At 42.7% G+C, this 17,132-nt stretch overlaps 1 protein-coding gene across 1 annotated transcript in view; it reads right to left on the bottom strand.

Annotated features, from left to right (window-relative positions):
• The window catches only part of LOC145403800 (organic cation transporter 1-like), a 39,288-nt gene extending 26,999 nt beyond the window's left edge, over positions 1-12,289 (bottom strand). Inside the window, exons 1-3 of the mRNA XM_080275480.1 lie at positions 12,125-12,289; positions 10,766-10,875; positions 9,611-9,711 (exon numbers count right to left, since the gene is read on the bottom strand). Coding sequence (XP_080131606.1) covers positions 9,611-9,711; positions 10,766-10,875; positions 12,125-12,235 — 322 coding nt within the window. The 5' untranslated portion in view covers positions 12,236-12,289. The remainder of the gene's footprint in view (positions 1-9,610; positions 9,712-10,765; positions 10,876-12,124) is intronic.
• Positions 12,290-17,132: the final 4,843 nt, after the last annotated feature.

The following is a 17,132-nucleotide window of genomic DNA, read 5'->3' as shown; positions in this document are numbered from 1 at the left end:
TGGGAGGGGGTTGGTGATAGCCAATACCCTCTTCAGGCATAAAATGATCCACAGGTATACATGGCGAGTGATGAGAAGGGTGGGTGGTGAACTGAATGAAAGGAAGGCAATGATTGATTATGTGTGTGTGGATGAAAGGATGCGAAGATGTATAAAGGATGCAAGAGTGTATAGAGGTTGGGGGAGTGGACTTTCTGACCACTACTTGGTGGTGGCCAGAATTAGAATGCGAGTAAGATGGAGGAATAGAAGAAGGGAAAGACGAGAGGAAGGAGTAGTTGCAAGGAGAGTGGAAAGGTTACAAGAGGATGTGAAAAAGGCAGAGTATAAGAGAGAAGTGGAGGAACGATTGGGCAAATATGAATTGGAGCAGATGGGAGACGTGGAAGGTGTGTGTAAGATATTTACAGAAGAAATATGTGCAGCATGTGATGTGGTGTGTGGAAGGAAGAGAAGACGGAGGGGGGTGCAAGGAACAGCGTGGTGGACTGAAGAGGTGAAACAGGCTGTGGCACAAAAGAAGAAAGCATACAATGAATGGATGAGAAATAGGGGCGTGGAAGAAGTTGAGAGGCGGAAGAGAGAGTTATATGTGGAAAGAAAGAGAGGTGAAAAGATTAGTAAGAGAGAGTAAGAAGAGAGTGGATGAGGAATTTGGAAGGAATTTGAGTGTAAAGGGGAGGGACTGTAAGAAAATGTTCTGGAGAGAAGTGAAAAGAGTAAGACAGGGTGGAAGTGAAGTTAGCAGGGGAGTGAAAGATAAAAATGGTAGATTACTAGTGGAGAAGGGAGAAAAAGTGAACAGATGGAGAGAACACTTTAAGGAATTGTTGAACGTAGAGGATGGAAGTAATGCGAGTATAAGTGGCTGGGGAATGGCTGGGAGAAGGAGGGAGGTGAGAAGACAGGAAGAAATCAGTAGGATAGAAGTTGTGGAAGCAATGAAGAAAGTTAAATCGGGGAAAGCCCCAGGAATTGATGGTGTGTGTGGTGAAATGCTGAAGCATGGGGGAGAGAAAGTAGTAGAATGGATGTGGAAGATGTGCAGATTGGCCTGGGAGGAAGGTAGAGTCCCGGAGGATTGGAAGTCAGGTACTCGTATAATTATTCCCTTGTACAAAGGAAAAGGGGAAAAAGAAGTGTGTGGTAATCATAGGGGCATTTGTCTTCTTAGTATAATAGGAAAAGTGTATGGTAGGATACTTATTGACAAAGTTAGAGAAAGAACAGAGAAATTAGTTGGAGAAGAACAGGGAGGCTTTAGGAAGGGAAGAGGTTGTGTAGATCAGATGTTCATTCTTAGATCTTTAGTGGAAAAGTTTCTAGAGAAGGGAAAGAAGTTGTATGCGGCTTTCATGGATTTGGAGAAAGCATATGACAGGGTGGATAGACAAGGATTGTGGAAAGTGTTAAGAATATATGGAGTAGATGGGAAGTTGTTGAATGCTGTGAAGAGTATGTACGATGGTGCGAAGGCTGCAGTGCGTGTGGATGGTGAACTAAGTGAATTTTTCTCTTTGAAAGTTGGTTTGAAACAGGGATGTGTCATGTCTCCATGGTTGTTCAATCTGTACATGGATGGGGTATATAATAAAAGAGGTACAAGGTAGGGTAGTGGATGTTGGAGTGGCCCTGGTGAGTGAGGATAGTGTTTGGAAACTCCCTGTACTGTTGTTTGCAGATGATACTGTGTTGTTGAGTGAAGACGAAGGGGAGCTGCAAGGCTTGGTGGATGAGTTTGAGAGAGTGTGTAAGAAACGGAATCTAAAGGTGAATGCAGGGAAGAGTAAAGTGATGGTCTTTGAGAGAGGTGAAGTTAGTGAATGTACAGCGAGGTTGGATGGTGAGGAATTGGAAAATGTGAGTACGTTTAAGTACTTGGGTAGTGTGATGAGTAAGGATGGTGGTTTGGAGGGTGAAGTGCTTGAAAGGGTACAGCAGGGAAGAAAGGTTGCTGGTTCTTTGAAAGCAGTGATAAGAAACAGGGAAGCAAGCATGGAAGTGAAAAAGTTACTACATGACTGTATTGTGATACCAACTCTAACGTATGGAAGTGAAGCTTGGACATTGTTGGAAGGACACAAGTCAAGAGTGAGAGCAGTGGAAATGAGTTATTTAAGAGGAGCCTGTGGAGTCACGTGGAGAGACAGGCTGACGAATGAGGATATAAAGGAGCGTTGTGGTGTGGATGTGGATGTGATAGGAAGCGTTATGAGGAACACACTGAGGTAGTTTGGCCATGTGGAGAGGATGGAGGGTGAAAGACTGACGAAGAGAGTGTATGTGAGTGAGGTGGAGGGGGGAAGAGGGAGGGGGAGGCCGAGGATGAGATGGAGGGATGGGGTGGAGAGGCATATGAGAGAGGGGGGTGTGAGTTGGGAGCAGGGCAGTGAAATGGCGGGGGACAGGGCGACTTGGAGGCGATTTGTTTGTGGCCACCCCAAACGGGATTGAGGCGTCTGGCAATAGATAGATAGATAGATTATTATTTCTTTTATTTTTAACATCATTCAGTTTTATTAGTAGTAGTATTATTCAACCTCATCATCATCATCATCACTGCTACCTCCCCACCACTTCATTCAACCAGTGAAGGCCCCTCGTACTGAAGGGGCTAATGAAGGCTGTCTCTGCCTTATCGAATCCAAAGTCTCTCTCCTGATAACAATACAATCCCTTAGAAACATCAACAATTAAATATACAAAAATTATGCCACTATTTTCAGTCCCAATATTTCTTCCTTCACCTCCTCCTTTTAGTCATTTTTCATTTTATTTCAGGCAGCGTTATTTATTTATTTTTTTATTTATTTTATTTATTGCCCAGGGAAACACTTTAGCTGATATTTTAACCCATTCAGCCCGAAAACATCATTTTTTTTTCTACTTTGCGTGCTACCAGACGATTTTATTCAGCACAGGATCCCGGCTGTGTATTGATGAAGGCTTTAACCCCACCACCCTGACGAAGATCCCTAACCCCCTTCTGCTGAGTTGATGGCCAGGTGTTTTTTTTTTTTTTTTTTATGCGAGGAAGAAGGAACCAAAGGCCATGGCCCGCAGTAACAGTTCCCTCCAAGAGAAAAACAAAATACAATAGAGAGCCAAATTCAAGATCCGATCATTTTGAGATGCCTGGACACACTGCGTTTGAAGGACTGGAGATCATAGGCAGCAGGAAATACAGATAGAGGGAGACAGTTCCAGAGCTGACCTGTTGCATAAATGAAAGACTGGGAGTAACGGTTAACTCTTGCATTAGAGAGTTGGACAGAAAAGGGATGAGAGTTTGCTGCCAGACGGGTGCTACGCGCCCGTCGTAGAGGTGGAGGAATGCAAGCAGACAGTTCAGAGGAGCAGTGACCATTAAAGTAGCGATAGAAAAGAGATAAAGATGCAACAGTGCGGCAAAGAGACAGAGGTTGAAGGGAGTCAGTAAGAGGAGGAGAGTTAATGAGACGAAAAGCCTTTGACTCCACCCTATTGAGAAGAGCTGCATGTGGGGAGCCTCCCCACACATGAGAGTTGTACTCCACACAGGGGCGGATAAAACCTCTGTATAGAGTCAACAATTGTGCAGGGGTAAAGAAAGAGCGGAGTCGGCTTAGCACACCCAATCTCTTGGAAGCAGATTTTACAAGAGATGTAATATGGTCTTTCCAAGATAAGTCCCGAGTAAATGAAACCCCAAGCATGTTCAAGGATGATGCAGGATTAAGCTGAATATTATTAAACATTAATGGGTATACCTGTGGAAGATTTTGTCGGGTTGATAGGTGTAAGAACTGAGTCTTAGATGCATTAAAGACAACCATATTATTTTTACCCCAGTCAGCGATACGAGCCAAGTCAGACATTAGGTGTGCCATAGCCTCATTCCTTGTTTCTTGAAGTAACTGTTGAGATGGGCGTTGCGGGAACCGAATGGAAAGGTGAAGGGTGGAGTCATCAGCGTATGAGTGGATAGGGTTAGATGTACAGCTTAGAAGATCATTGATGAATAAAAGGAAGAGAGTTGGTGATAGGACAGAGCCCTGAGGAACACCACTGTTGATAGATCTAGGAGAAGAACGATGGCCGTCTACAACAGCGGCTATAGAACGACCAGAAAGGAAGCTAGCGATGAAGGCACAGATAGAAGGATAGAAACCGTAAGAGGGCAGTTTGGAAATTAAAGATTTATGCCAGACTCGATCGAAAGCCTTTGAGATGTCAAGTGCAATGGCAAAGCTTTCGCCAAAGTCCCGAAAGGAGGATGACCAGGAGTCTGAAAGGTAGGTGAGAAGATCGCCAGTGGAGCGTCCCTGACGGAACCCATACTGACGATCGGAAAGAAGGTTGTGATAGGAAAGATGCCTTAAAATTTTTCTATTAAGAATTGACTCGAAAACTTTTGAAATACAGGACGTTAAAGCAATTGGACGATAGTTGGAGGGTTGGGAGTGGTCACCCTTCTTTGGGACTGGCTGAATGAGAGCAAACTTCCAGCAAGAAGGAAAGGTACAAGTTGACAGACAAAGGCGAAAGAGTTTGCCTAGGCAGGGTGTAAGCACAGAAGCACAGTTCTTGAGAACAACAGGAGGGACCCCATCAGGCCCATATGCCTTGTTAGTATTGAGGCCAGTGATGGCAGAAAATACATCAACTGAAGAAATTTTAATGTCAGCCATGAGGAAGTCAGAGGGGAGAAGTGATGGAGGAACAGCACCGGAATCGTCTAAGGTGGAATTGGAGGAGAAAGTCTGTGTGAAGAGATCTGCTTTATCAGTAGAAGAAATAGCTACAGAACCATCAGAGTAGAAAAGAGGAGGGAAGGATGATGAGGTAAAGTTGTTAGAAAGATTTTTGGCAAGGTGCCAGAAGGAGCGGGAAGAATTCGAGTTGGAGAGTTGAGAGCATTTAGTATGGATGAAATTGTTTTTAGTAGAGCGAAGAGCAGACTTAGCATGATTCCGGGCAGAAACGTAAAGATGATGTGATTCAGGGGTGGGTTGGCTCCGGTACCTTTTGTAGGCCTTCTCCTTGTTGTGGACAGCATTAGAACAAGCGTGATTAAACCAAGGCTTTCTTGAGTTAGTCAAAGGATATGAGAAAGGAATGTATGCTTCCTTGCTCGAGAGAATAACCTCCGTAATGCGCAAGGCACACTCAGATGGCTCACGGCCATGGAAGCAATAATCATTCCAGGGAAAATCAAAGAAGTACTGCCTGAGGGCCTCCCAGTTCGCGGCTCCAAAATGCCACAGACGACGTTTCCCTGGAGGGTCCACAGGCCGTACCGGAGTGATAGGACAGGTTAAGGTAATAAGGTTGTGATCGGAGGAGCCCAACGGAGAGAAAAGATTAACAGAGTAAGCAGAAGGATTAGTTGTGAGGAAGAGGTCAAGTATGTTGGAGCTCTCTCCAAGGCGGTCAGGGATACGGGTAGGGTGCTGTACAAGCTGCTCTAGGTCATTAAGGATAGAAAAGATGTAGGCTTGTTCACCAGGTGGATCCGTGAAAGGAGAGGAGAGCCAAAGGTGGTGGTGAACATTGAAATCTCCAAGAATGGAGATTTCAGAGAAAGGAGAAATGGACAGAATGTGTTCCATCGTAGAAGTAAGATAGTCAAAGAATTTTTGATAGTCAGTAGAATTAGGGGATAAGTAAACAGCACAGATATATTTAGTCAGAGAATGACAGGAAAGCCGAAGCCAGAGTGTGGAGAATTCAGAAGAATCAAGTTCAGGAACACGAGAGCAAGATAAGTCGTTGCGTATGTATACACAACAGCCACCTTTGGCTTTGAAATGAGTATAGAGAAAGTAGGAGGATACAGAAAAGGGTTTGCTGTCGGTTGCCTCAGACAGCTGAGTCTCCGTCACAAAAAGAAGGTGAGGTTTAGAGGAGCAGAGGTGGTGCTCAACAGAGCGAAAGTTAGATGAAAGGCCGCGAATCTTGCAGAAATGAAAAAGAGAGTCAGACAGTGGTTCCAGGCACCTCGAGTCGTCACCGGGAGAGGGGCAGATGGCGGGGGCATTTATGGTCCCCCCCCCTGGGGACTCCGAGGCTTGATTAGTAGACGCCATTTTTGTTGATTTTTGAATAGGAAGTGTAGTGTGTACTGTGCATGTAGTTTGGTGAAGATAGTTAGAGAAATTTGTACTGGAGAGCATGCTGGCCTACTCTCTGTGTAACTGAGACACTGAAAAAGTTCAGCAAAGGGGGATGGTCAGGAACTAGTCCTGAGGGCTGATGAAACGGGAGCTCCAGCACTCCCTGTCATCAGCTTTCCATCCACCTCGGGAGTACTGCCCTGCTCGACTGGTGCTACAGTCTACTCCTCACAGAATGGCGGGTTGATCTGAATAGTAACCAAGGAGATGCATTCCTACCTCATAACAAAGATCCCTAACCCTTTCTGCTCGGTTGATGGCCAGGTGTAGTCAAAATGGTGGGTTAATTTGACTAGTAACCAAGGAGATGCATTCCTGCCTCATAGATCCCTAACTATTTTCAGCTCAGTTGATGGCCTGGTGTAGTCAGAACGGAGGGTTGATTTGCCTAGTAACCAAGGAGACTTATTCCTACATCCTAACAAAGATCCCTAACTCCTTCCAGCTCAGTTGATGGCCAGGTGTAGTCAGAAAGAAGGGTTGATTTGACTAGTAACCAAGGAGACTCATTCCTACCTCATAAAGTTCCCTAACACCTTCTAGCTCAGTTGATGGCCAGGTGTAGTCAGACTGGAGGGTTCATTTGACTAGTAACCAAGGAGACTCATTTCTGCTTTATAAAAATCTCTGACACCTTTCAGCTCAGCTGATGGCCAGGTGTAATCAGAAAGAAGGGTTGATTTGACTAGTAACCAAGGAGACTCATTCCTACCTTATAACCGAGATGCATCGAATTTCAAGCAACCTCAACTAAGTATTCAAGTCGTACGATTGGACCAGTTCCCTTAGATGAAAGCAGATTACAGTAATGAAGAGGTTAGACAGACCCCCCCCTTAGACAGAACTCCCCCTTAGACAGAAACCCCCCCCTCAACCCCTTCAGCACCTTGGGCCGTATTCTCGTCAGGTAAGGAGGCCCTGAACACCTCTTCCGTAACGATTTATTTTCTAAACTACCTTTTAATATTCACATTTTCCCTTCTTACATTTTCTTTTAATGACATAGATTTCATGAATAAACGCACAAGAATATAGTAGCGGAGGTGAATCAGAAATAAATCGGTAAGGAAAAGGTGTTAAGTAAGCTTCCTAACCGCACCAAAATACCTCCCTCTGACGCCTTCACCATTCTTGCTACCCCCAGATGCTCTTCCTTATCACGGGGAAGAAGCTCTCGTAATAATAATAATAATAATAATAATAATAATAATAAACTATACTCCTTTTGCTCTAACTTGGTAACTTGGCCTAAAATTGCCTTCTCTCCATCTGGAATGCTGGGTTGTAACAAGAGATTAATACTAGAATACATACTCTTTTTACTCTAACTTGGCCCAAAATTGCCATCTCTCCATCTTGAATGCTGGGCTGTAACAATTGATTAGAACTAGATTATGATGCTAGTCACGAAGAAGTGCTGTGGAGAGAGTGGAGAGCCGTAGCATTGTCTTTTTCTTTTTTTCATCAAGGTGTGTGAAATGAAGCAGCCAAAGGACGAAAATCCGGGCCAAGTTAAGGGGAAAAGACTATAGCATCAACACCCTGATTCTTTTATATTTTATTCTTTATCGCCAAACGAGTAAAAATAAATAAATAAATAAATACAGCAAAGTAGCCTCACCCTCCTGCCTAAGGCGATTTTACTTATAACACGAAAACCCGCTTGTAAAATGCCTTCAGCTTATCTTCATGCTTTTCGCGGTGTTCATACTATTGTGGAGACCATATTGTATTTACTCTCTCTCTCTCTCTCTCTCATAATATAGTGGAGACCATATTGTATTTAGCAGGTCTCTCTCTCTCTCTCTCTCTCTCTCTCTGGGGATATAGATGAAGCCATATGTGTACGTGAAATTTGGCAACACGACACCGTAGATTTTTTTTTTTTTTTTTTTTTTTTAAATTCTGAGAGGCTATCCGATTGCCTGAGGTGTTTTAATTTTATCTTGTTTATTTATTTATTTATGTCTTTATTTGATTATCTTTCTGTTTATTTATTACCGGAGACCGTCCTACGTACTCTTGGGAATATTGGAAGTAGTTAATTGCTGTTTATATCATGTAACTCAGTGGCGGATTTAAGACAATAGTACATGCATCCTCTCCATGGCACTTCATCGTGACTAGCATCGCATTATAGTATTCATCTCCTGTTAAACTTCAGGAACGGGATACAAAAGCACTTATGATCAATTCCCTGTCATAACTCGGGTTTTGAAATGCAGGAGGGACGAAGAGGCTGTAGAATATTCCCCTTTGTCCTGTTCTAACTTCGATAAATCTGAAGTTACGACACGAAATAATAATAATAATAATAATAATATTAATAATAATAAAATAATAATAATAATGACTAATAATAATGGTAATAACAACAACAACAACAATAATAATAATAAATAATAATGATAAAATAAATAATAATAATAATGATAATAATACCGTAATATTAACAATAACAGGACGATCAAGGAAGGGGGTACAAAATCTTTCCCTGTCTAGTTCTTCCAATAAAAACCTACTTGATCGTAATTATATCAGAGTATACCATCCTGGGATCGAAAATGGAGAGACGGCAATATTTTAGGACAAGCTGGGATAAAAAACGAAAGGGCTGGAATGTTCGTCTTACCATGCATAAATTTTTGGTGTGTATTCCGTCTGATGAGAGAGAGAGAGAGAAAGAGAGTAGAACAATAAATTTCACCGCTTCCTATTACGTTTCCAAAAATACCCTGAAAAAAAGAAAGAAAATATATTACCTGTGTTAGAAAAGTTATATGAAGAGATTTTAAAAAAGAATTATTGTCTCTTGCCTCCACCAGACGATTTTCTCCAGCATTAAGACCCTTAGTACTATGACTATTGTGTTTTATTGTATTTTATTCTTGCTATCACCAAAACGCTATTCATTGTAGGAGGGTAGAATTTGTGGGTACCCTGTGTGTGTGTGTGTGTGTGTGTGTGTGTGTGTGTGTGTGTGTGTGTTACGAGAAATACTTTGAGATGCCATGTGGGGAGGATGGGTAGCGAGAGACTGACTAGATGAGCATATGTGATGGAGGTGGGGGGGGTGAAGATCAAGGGTGAGATGGAGGAATGAAGCGGAGAGATGTATGAGAGAGGAGGGTGTGAGTCGGAGGGAGGACAGCTAAATGGCAGAGGACAGGGCACGGTGGAGGCGATTTGTTTGTGGTCACCCCATAAGGAAATAAAGCATCAGCCAGTAGATAGATGAATAGATAGATAGATAGTGTGGTGGTAGCAAGAGACTGTGAAGAAAAAAAAACAGGGTTCAGAGAGAGAGAGAGAGAGAGAGAGAGAGAGAGGGAGGGAGGGAGGGAGGGAGGGAGAGGAAAAAAAGGCATAGGATTCAGAGGGTTAAGAGAAAGAAAGAGGGAAAAAAGCATAGGATTCAGGGAGAGAGAGAGAGAGAGAGAGAGAGAGAGACTCACCTTTCGTGGCATTGGTGATCACGTAACTCTGCACACTGTCATTTCCGATCAGGTGATATTCGTACATCTCACACCTGGCGTACTGTCCTGTCTCGGCCGACCTGTGAGGACATAAATTCCTTCGAGGTAATTCATTCACCCCTATTTGTCTTGTGTAATTCACCGGTTGGGTAAGGGTCACGTTATTATCAGCATTTTACCCTCCCGGAAGAGAGCTGAGCCTTCATATAGTCCTATCTAAGGGCAAAGTCTTGACCTTTACACACGCCTATTCCCTTGCTCAAGGGGCAGTACCCACCCGCTTCGTCAATGAAACTTTTTGCATCCCGAGCAAGGCGCGAACCCCCGTCTTAGCAGATGCAAGGCGAGAGCATTACCACTGAGCTGGTATTGGTGTGGTGTAGGTGGGGTGGTATTGATGTGGTGTAGGTGGAGTGGTATGGGTGTGATGTAGGTGGGGTGGTATTGGTATGGTGTAGATGGGGTGGTATGGGTGTGGTGTAGATGGGGTGGTATGGGTGTGGTGTAGGTGGGGTGATATGTATGGTGTAGGTGGAATGGTATGGGTGTGGTGTAGGTGGGGTGAAATTGATATGGTGTAGGTGGGATGGTATGGGCGTGGTGTAGGTGGAGTGGTATGGGTGTGGTGTAGGTGGGATTGTATGGGTGTGGTGGTGGAGGGGTATGGGTGTGGTGTAGGTGGGGTGGCATGGGTGTGGTGTAGGTGGAGTGGTATGGGTGTGGTGTAGATGGGGTGGTATGGGTGTGGTGTAGATGGGGTGGTATGGGTGTGGTGTAGGTGGGGTGGCATATGTATGGTGTAGGTGGAATGGTATGGGTGTGGTGTAGGTGGGGTGAAATTGATATGGTGTAGGTGGGATGGTATGGGTGTGGTGTAGGTGGCGTGGTATGGGTGTGGTGTAGGTGGGATTGTATGGGTGTGGTGTAGGTGGGATTGTATGGGTGTGGTGGTGGAGGGGTATGGGTGTGGTGTAGGTGGGGTGGCATGGGTGTGGTGTAGGTGGAGTGGTATGGGTGTGGTGTAGGTGGAGTGGTATGGGTGTGGTGCAGGTGAGGTGGTATTGATATGGTGTAGTTGGGTTGGCACTGGCGTGGTATAGGTGGTGTGGTATTTGCCTGGTATACCTAACTAACCTGGGTATGGTGATATTCCTCCACTGCTGCGGTGTTAGTCCGGTGTTATGGTGTCCAGGGGTATAACACCAGTGATCAGGCACCATAAATTGGAAGATGGTTGTACTGGACTGAAAATACACAAACAATATATGTATTATGGTGACCACTTGTATTTTTTTTTTTTTTTACATCCGCGACTAGCAAAGCGATGGCAGGTGTTATGTGTTGAGCGATGTGTGTGTGTGTGTGTGTGTGTGTGTGTGTGTGTGTGTGTGTGTGTGCAAATAATTCAAGTGGTCTGTATATCTAAGTGTTCTTTAATATCAGAAATTATCAACCCGCAGTCAGAACACACCTACGCCAGTGATAATAATAATAATAATAATAATAATAATAATAATAATCCATCCATCCATCCATTATCCAATCCTACATTGCCCCACGAGGAGCGTAGGAGCCCGGGGCTAGGCAGTTGGTCCTGACATTTAAGATGAGAGTGACCAGCCTCACTCATCCCTGAGTGGCATTACGTGAGCAATCAACCCCAACCACCCCTTGGATATAAACCTTCACCGGCTCAATCCGATTGGAGTGCAGTAATTACCCACTAAACCACCAGGCGCCAAAATTTGGTCATATGGTTACCACCCAGCTTAGTAAATAGTTTTTTGGTGTACAGGAAACCATTCGGCTTGTCACTCAGTGTAGAGTCACCCACAGGCAGAAGGAAGAGGAAAGAATGAAGGAAAGAAAGACGAAAGAGGGAATCGCAGGCAGAAGGACGAGGAAAGAATGAAGGAAAGAAGGAGAAAAGAGGATGGAAGGAAAGAAGGATGGAGGAAAGGGCAGACACCCGAAAGCACCACTACATCGAGTGAGTGGATGGTGAGCGCCCCCACCTATCACAAATAATAATAATAATAATAATAATCTATCTATTGCCAGACGCCATAATCCAGTAAGGGGTGGCCATTTGACTCTGAGTTATTTGTTTTATGGGGAGGGGCACTAACCCTCCACCAACCCACTTGTTGACACGAAGGTAGCACGTATAGTTTGATTATATGGTTACCACCCAGCGTTGTAAATGGTTTCTTGGCTTACAGGAAACCATTTGGCTTGTCACTCAATGTAAAGCCACCTGTAAAGGAAAAAAGCAATAAGAAGTGACAGGAAAGACGGGAGAAATGGAAGAGAGGAGGGCAGGCAAAGAAAAAGAATGATAAAGGCTAAGGAAGAAATAGGCAGCACTACATCAAGTGAGTGGATGATGGTTGCCACCACCTGCCACTATTATAATAATGGTAAATGATACTGGTTTATTCCATTGTTTTTATCTTCAGTTAATAAAGTAAAATAAAATACATCCATACTTACTATCATACCGATGAAGAATGAGATGGGCAGAAACACAACAGCGATGTGCCGTTTTTGGTACCAGCCGAATCCACCCACTCTCTTCAGCACCTCGTCGAACTCGTATGTCATGGCGAACGCTCCTTCACTCACCTCACCACTTCCGGATGCTTTTTCTCAGCTTAAGAGTTTTCTTTTCGGTCTTGCACGGTTAAAAATACTTCAGTAAGGCGTTTTTTTTTCTTTTTACGGGGTAGTAGTCCTCTGAGCGGGCGCAAACACTCAAATTTCTTGATACAGGACTACTAGACTCTTTTCCTCAGCTTCAGAGATTTTTTTTTCGGTCTTGCACAGATTAAGAATACTTCAGTAAGTTTTTGTTCTACTTATTTCGGCTACCGCAACTTGATCTTCTTAAAGGTGTTTTCTGGTCATGCTTCAGGTTACCTTCAGACGGTTTTCCTCATCTCGGGAGTGATTTATTGTCGTCTAAAAAACAGTGTCTTTAATTCAGGTCGCCGAGACGAATTGGTACGGCTTAGGAGCGACCTTCCGTTGTCTGTAAGAAACAGTATTAGTAGTAGTCAGTTTCAAAATCAGTTTCAAAAGTCAGTTTTTTATTAGCCAGAGTAACATACAGAATTGTATTGTACATACATAGAAGAGTGTATACTGGCCAGGTTTGTTGAGCCGATGGCTCTTTTACAAACATAATAAGCTTTTAAAAACAACTTGGTTCATGTGTCTCTGACAATACAAAATTATTAATTTATGAAAAAAACTTATATACAATGTATTTATTAATTAATGTTTAAGAACCCACTCAGAATTTTATGTTTATTTGCCTGGTTAAAGCAGCTTAGATTATTATTAGTTTTAAGGTGATAAGGTAGGCAGTTCCACATCACTGGTCCTGCACAGTATATATGACGTTTGCTGGTAAGTTGTAACTGCTGGGATAATGAAATTTATTTCACGGCTTCTTGTATCATGATTATGACTTACGTATTGGAACATATTGCTACAACAGTTCAATCCATTTAGAGCCTTAAATGTAAAAAGTATGCTAAAATATTTATACATTTTGTCAGTGTTAAAAATATTCAGCTTATTAAATGCATTACAAGTTGAATCATATTTTTAAAAATAAGAAATAGTTGTTACTATCCGTTTGTGCATTACAACCAAGGGACTTATACAAGCTTGACTCGCACCACCCCATACAACAATACCATATACAAGATAGGGATGTACTAAGGCGTGGTACACACTTCGAAGTGCAGAGGAGGTAAGTATTTCACGTGTTTTATACAATATACCACATGTTTTGGCAATATGACTGTTTACCCTCAGTATATATTCATTCCATTTTAATTTATAGTCAGCGGTGACGCCCAAGAATTTAGTCGTTAATTGTTTGCTTATATTATGGCCTCCAATCCCTAAGTCTTGTAAGGTTTCAACACTAGTCGTTCTGTACAAGTGCATATAGCAGTAGCAGTAGTAGGAACAGTACTGTAGTAGTAGTAGTAGTAGTAGTAGAAGTAATAGTACTGTAGTAGTAGTAGTAGTCGTAGCAGTAGTTGTTATTGTTGTTGTTGTAAAAATGGTTGTAGTAGTAGTAGTATTAGTAAGATTCCTGGCCAGTATTTACGAGCAACAAGTCTCAATAGCACTTACCTGTCAGAACCTTTTTTTTCTTCTTCTTTTTTTTTTTACGATAAGCGTCACCAATAGTTAACTTATCACTGACCTTTTTCTTATTTACGTCGGTATTGTGACTGCGAGACGTTTGATAATTTTATGAGTGAAAGATAACATGCATCTCCTTCAGACCGATGACGTGAGAGCTATTTTACGATCTTGGACGATTTTCTTCATCTCAAGGGCGATTTTTCCACCTGGAGGGATTAGATAAGCCATTTTTCAACCCCCAAGCTAATGGAGATATCACTGAAGCCCCCTAACGCCTCCTCCTTAGCGATTTATTTTTGGATATGGGTGGTTAATATTCTCTTCTACTTTGGTTGTGCAGTGTGGTGATACTGGAAGGATTTATTTAGCAGAAGAGGGCAGTAAGGTGTGATATGCAAACTAAATCGCCCAGGAAAAGGTATTAAGGTGCTTCCTCAACCGACGAACATACGGACCATTTTAACCCCTGTACGAGTCTTGATGCCTCTCCTATTTTTTTTTTTCCTTCCATGAAAATAAAATGATATATATGTATTTTTTTTACCCCGATGGGGATGTGATAGGAAGCGTTAGGAGAAACATATTGAAGTGGTTTGGCCATATGGAGAGGATGGAGGGTGAGAGACTGACGAGGAGAGTGTATGTGAGTGAGGTGAAGAGGGAGAGAGGGAGGGGAAGGCGAAGGATGGGATGGGGTGGAGAGCTGTATGAGAGAGGGGGGTGTGGATTGGGAGCAGGGCAGTGAAATGGCGGGGGACAGGGTGATGTGGAGGCGATTTGTTTGTGGCCACCCTGTTTGGGATTAAGGCGTCTGGCAATAGATAGATAGATAGATAGACCCCGACGACTAAAATTGTAATCTCTCGATCTTGAGTGCTGGTGATGTTCATTTTTAACGACCTAAAATTGTTGTCTTTCTTTTTTTCTTTTCTTTTTTTTTTAACTAGGGTATGACCAAAAATATCTGTCTTTTTTTTTTTTTTTTAATAGGGTACGACCTAAAACTGCTATCTTTCTTTTCTTTTTTTTGTTTAAACTAACGGCTACGACCTAAAATTGCTCTCTCTCTCTCTCTCTCTCTAACATGGCCTAAAATTGCCTTCTTTCTTTTTACTCTAACCTAAAATTGCCATCTCTCCCCTTTAACTGCACCTTAGCCTAAAATTGCCATCTCTTCATCACTTCTTTTTACTCCAACTTAACCTAAAATTGCCATCTTTCCATCTTGAATGCTTGTTAATATTCTCTTTAATTCTAACTTAACCTAAAATTGCCATCTTTCCATCTTGAATGCTTGTTAATATTCTCTTTAATTCTAACTTAACCTAAAATTGCCGTCTTTCCATCTTGAATGCTGTTAATATTCTCTTTAATTCTAACATAACCTAAAATTGCCGTCTTTCCATCTTGAGTGCTGTTAATATTCTCTTTAATTCTAACATAACCTAAAATTGCCGTCTTTCCATCTTGAGTGCTGTTAATATTCTCTTTAATTCTAACATAACCTAAAATTGCCATCTCACCTCTTTTTACTCTAGCAGCCTAAAATTGCCATCTCTATTTCTGCGCTAACTTATCCTAAAATTGCCATCTGTCCATCCTAAAATTGCTATCTGTCCATCTAGTATCTATCTATCTGTAGCCAGACACGTCAGTCCCATAAGGGGTGGCCACAGACAAATCGCCCCCATGTCGCCTGTCCCCTGCCATTACGCTGCCTTCCTCCCAGCTCACACCCACGTCTCTTATACTTCTCCACTTCTTCCCTCCATCTCGTCCTCGGTCATCGCCTCCCTCTCTCCTCCTCCACCTCACTCACATACACTCTTCTCGTTAGTTTCTTACTCTCCGTCCTCTCCACATGGCCAAATCACCTCAGTGTATTTCTCCTATCGCTTTCTGTCACATCCACACCACAACGCTCCTTCACTTCCTCATTTGTCAGTCTGTCTCTCCATGTAACTCCACAGGCTCCTGTCAGATAACTCACTTACCACTGCTCTCACTCTTGACTTGTGTCCGTCCTTGCTGATATTTCTCTCTCTCTCTCTCTCTCTCAACTTGACCTTGCCGTCTCTTATCTTTTTTTTTCTAACTTCACCTAAAATTGCTCTCTCTATCTCTCTCTCTCTCTCTCTCTCTCTCTCTCTCTCTCTCTCTCTCTCTCTCTCTCTCTCTCTCTCTCTCTCTCTCTCTCTCTCTCTCTCTCTCTCTCTCTCTCTCCATCTTGACTGCTGGTTAATTAATGTCTGAAGGTGTTACGGCCAGGTGCTGGTCACGTGCTTAAGAATTCGCTCGTGTTTTTTTTTTTTTAATACAAGAAAGAAAGAACCTAAGGCCAGCAAGTTCAGTTGGCCCTTAGACTTCTACATTAATCCCATAATTACCCACTGGCAACGATACTGTGTGTGTGTGTGTGTGTGTGTGTGTGTGTGTGTGTGTGTGTGTGTGTGTGTATTATCAGAACACACACACATGCACACGCACACAATCACCCACCGGCAACGACAAATTTTTATCTTGGTACTCGTAGCTGTCTTTGTGTCGATTTATTTTATCTTATCAGAGCGCACACACACACACACACACACACACACACACACACACACACACACACACACACACACACACACACACACACACACACACACACACACAAATCTCCAGCTGACCACATCAGTGAGAAGGTACGTAACATATATACATTGCTTGCTAATATGAGAACAGCATTTACATATATAAATGAAGACATGCTGAGAAAGATAACAGCATCATTCATCAGACCAACCCTGGAGTATGCATCAGTAGTCTGGAGTCCTCATCTCAAAAAACACGTAGATAAGATTGAAAAAGTACAAAGGGCCGCTACAAGATGGGTACCAAGCTTAAGAGATCTAAGCTACGACGAAAGATTAGAAAGAATGAATTTACCAACACTACAGGAGAGAAGGAAAAGAGGTGGCACGAGTATGCTTTATAAATGCATATCAGGGAAGGAGAAAATAAACATAAATGAATATATAACCCTTGGGGAAGCATCAGCAAGAGGACACTGCAAAAAAAAACTACGTAAAAGGAGAGGCGATAAAGACGTAAGGAAATTCAGTTTCCCAAATAGGGCAATTGATCGGTGGAATGCACTACCGAATGAAATAGCGTGTGCCAAAACTATTCATAATTTTAATGATATGTATGATAAAAGTGGTTTAATACACGGGACAGTACGAGCTTGACTCATTCCTGTAAAGATACAATTAGGTAAGAACACACACACACACACACACACACACACACTGCTCTCTCAACACATTTCGTTTTTCTCAGCCACGTTTTA

This window comes from Coenobita brevimanus, chromosome 61, assembly GCF_032717465.1.
Source record: "Coenobita brevimanus isolate Jiangsu-jjx chromosome 61, ASM3271746v2, whole genome shotgun sequence".
NCBI lineage: Eukaryota > Metazoa > Arthropoda > Malacostraca > Decapoda > Coenobitidae > Coenobita > Coenobita brevimanus.
Note: the sequence above shows the minus strand (reverse complement) of the source record. Positions and strands in the feature narration are given on the sequence as shown.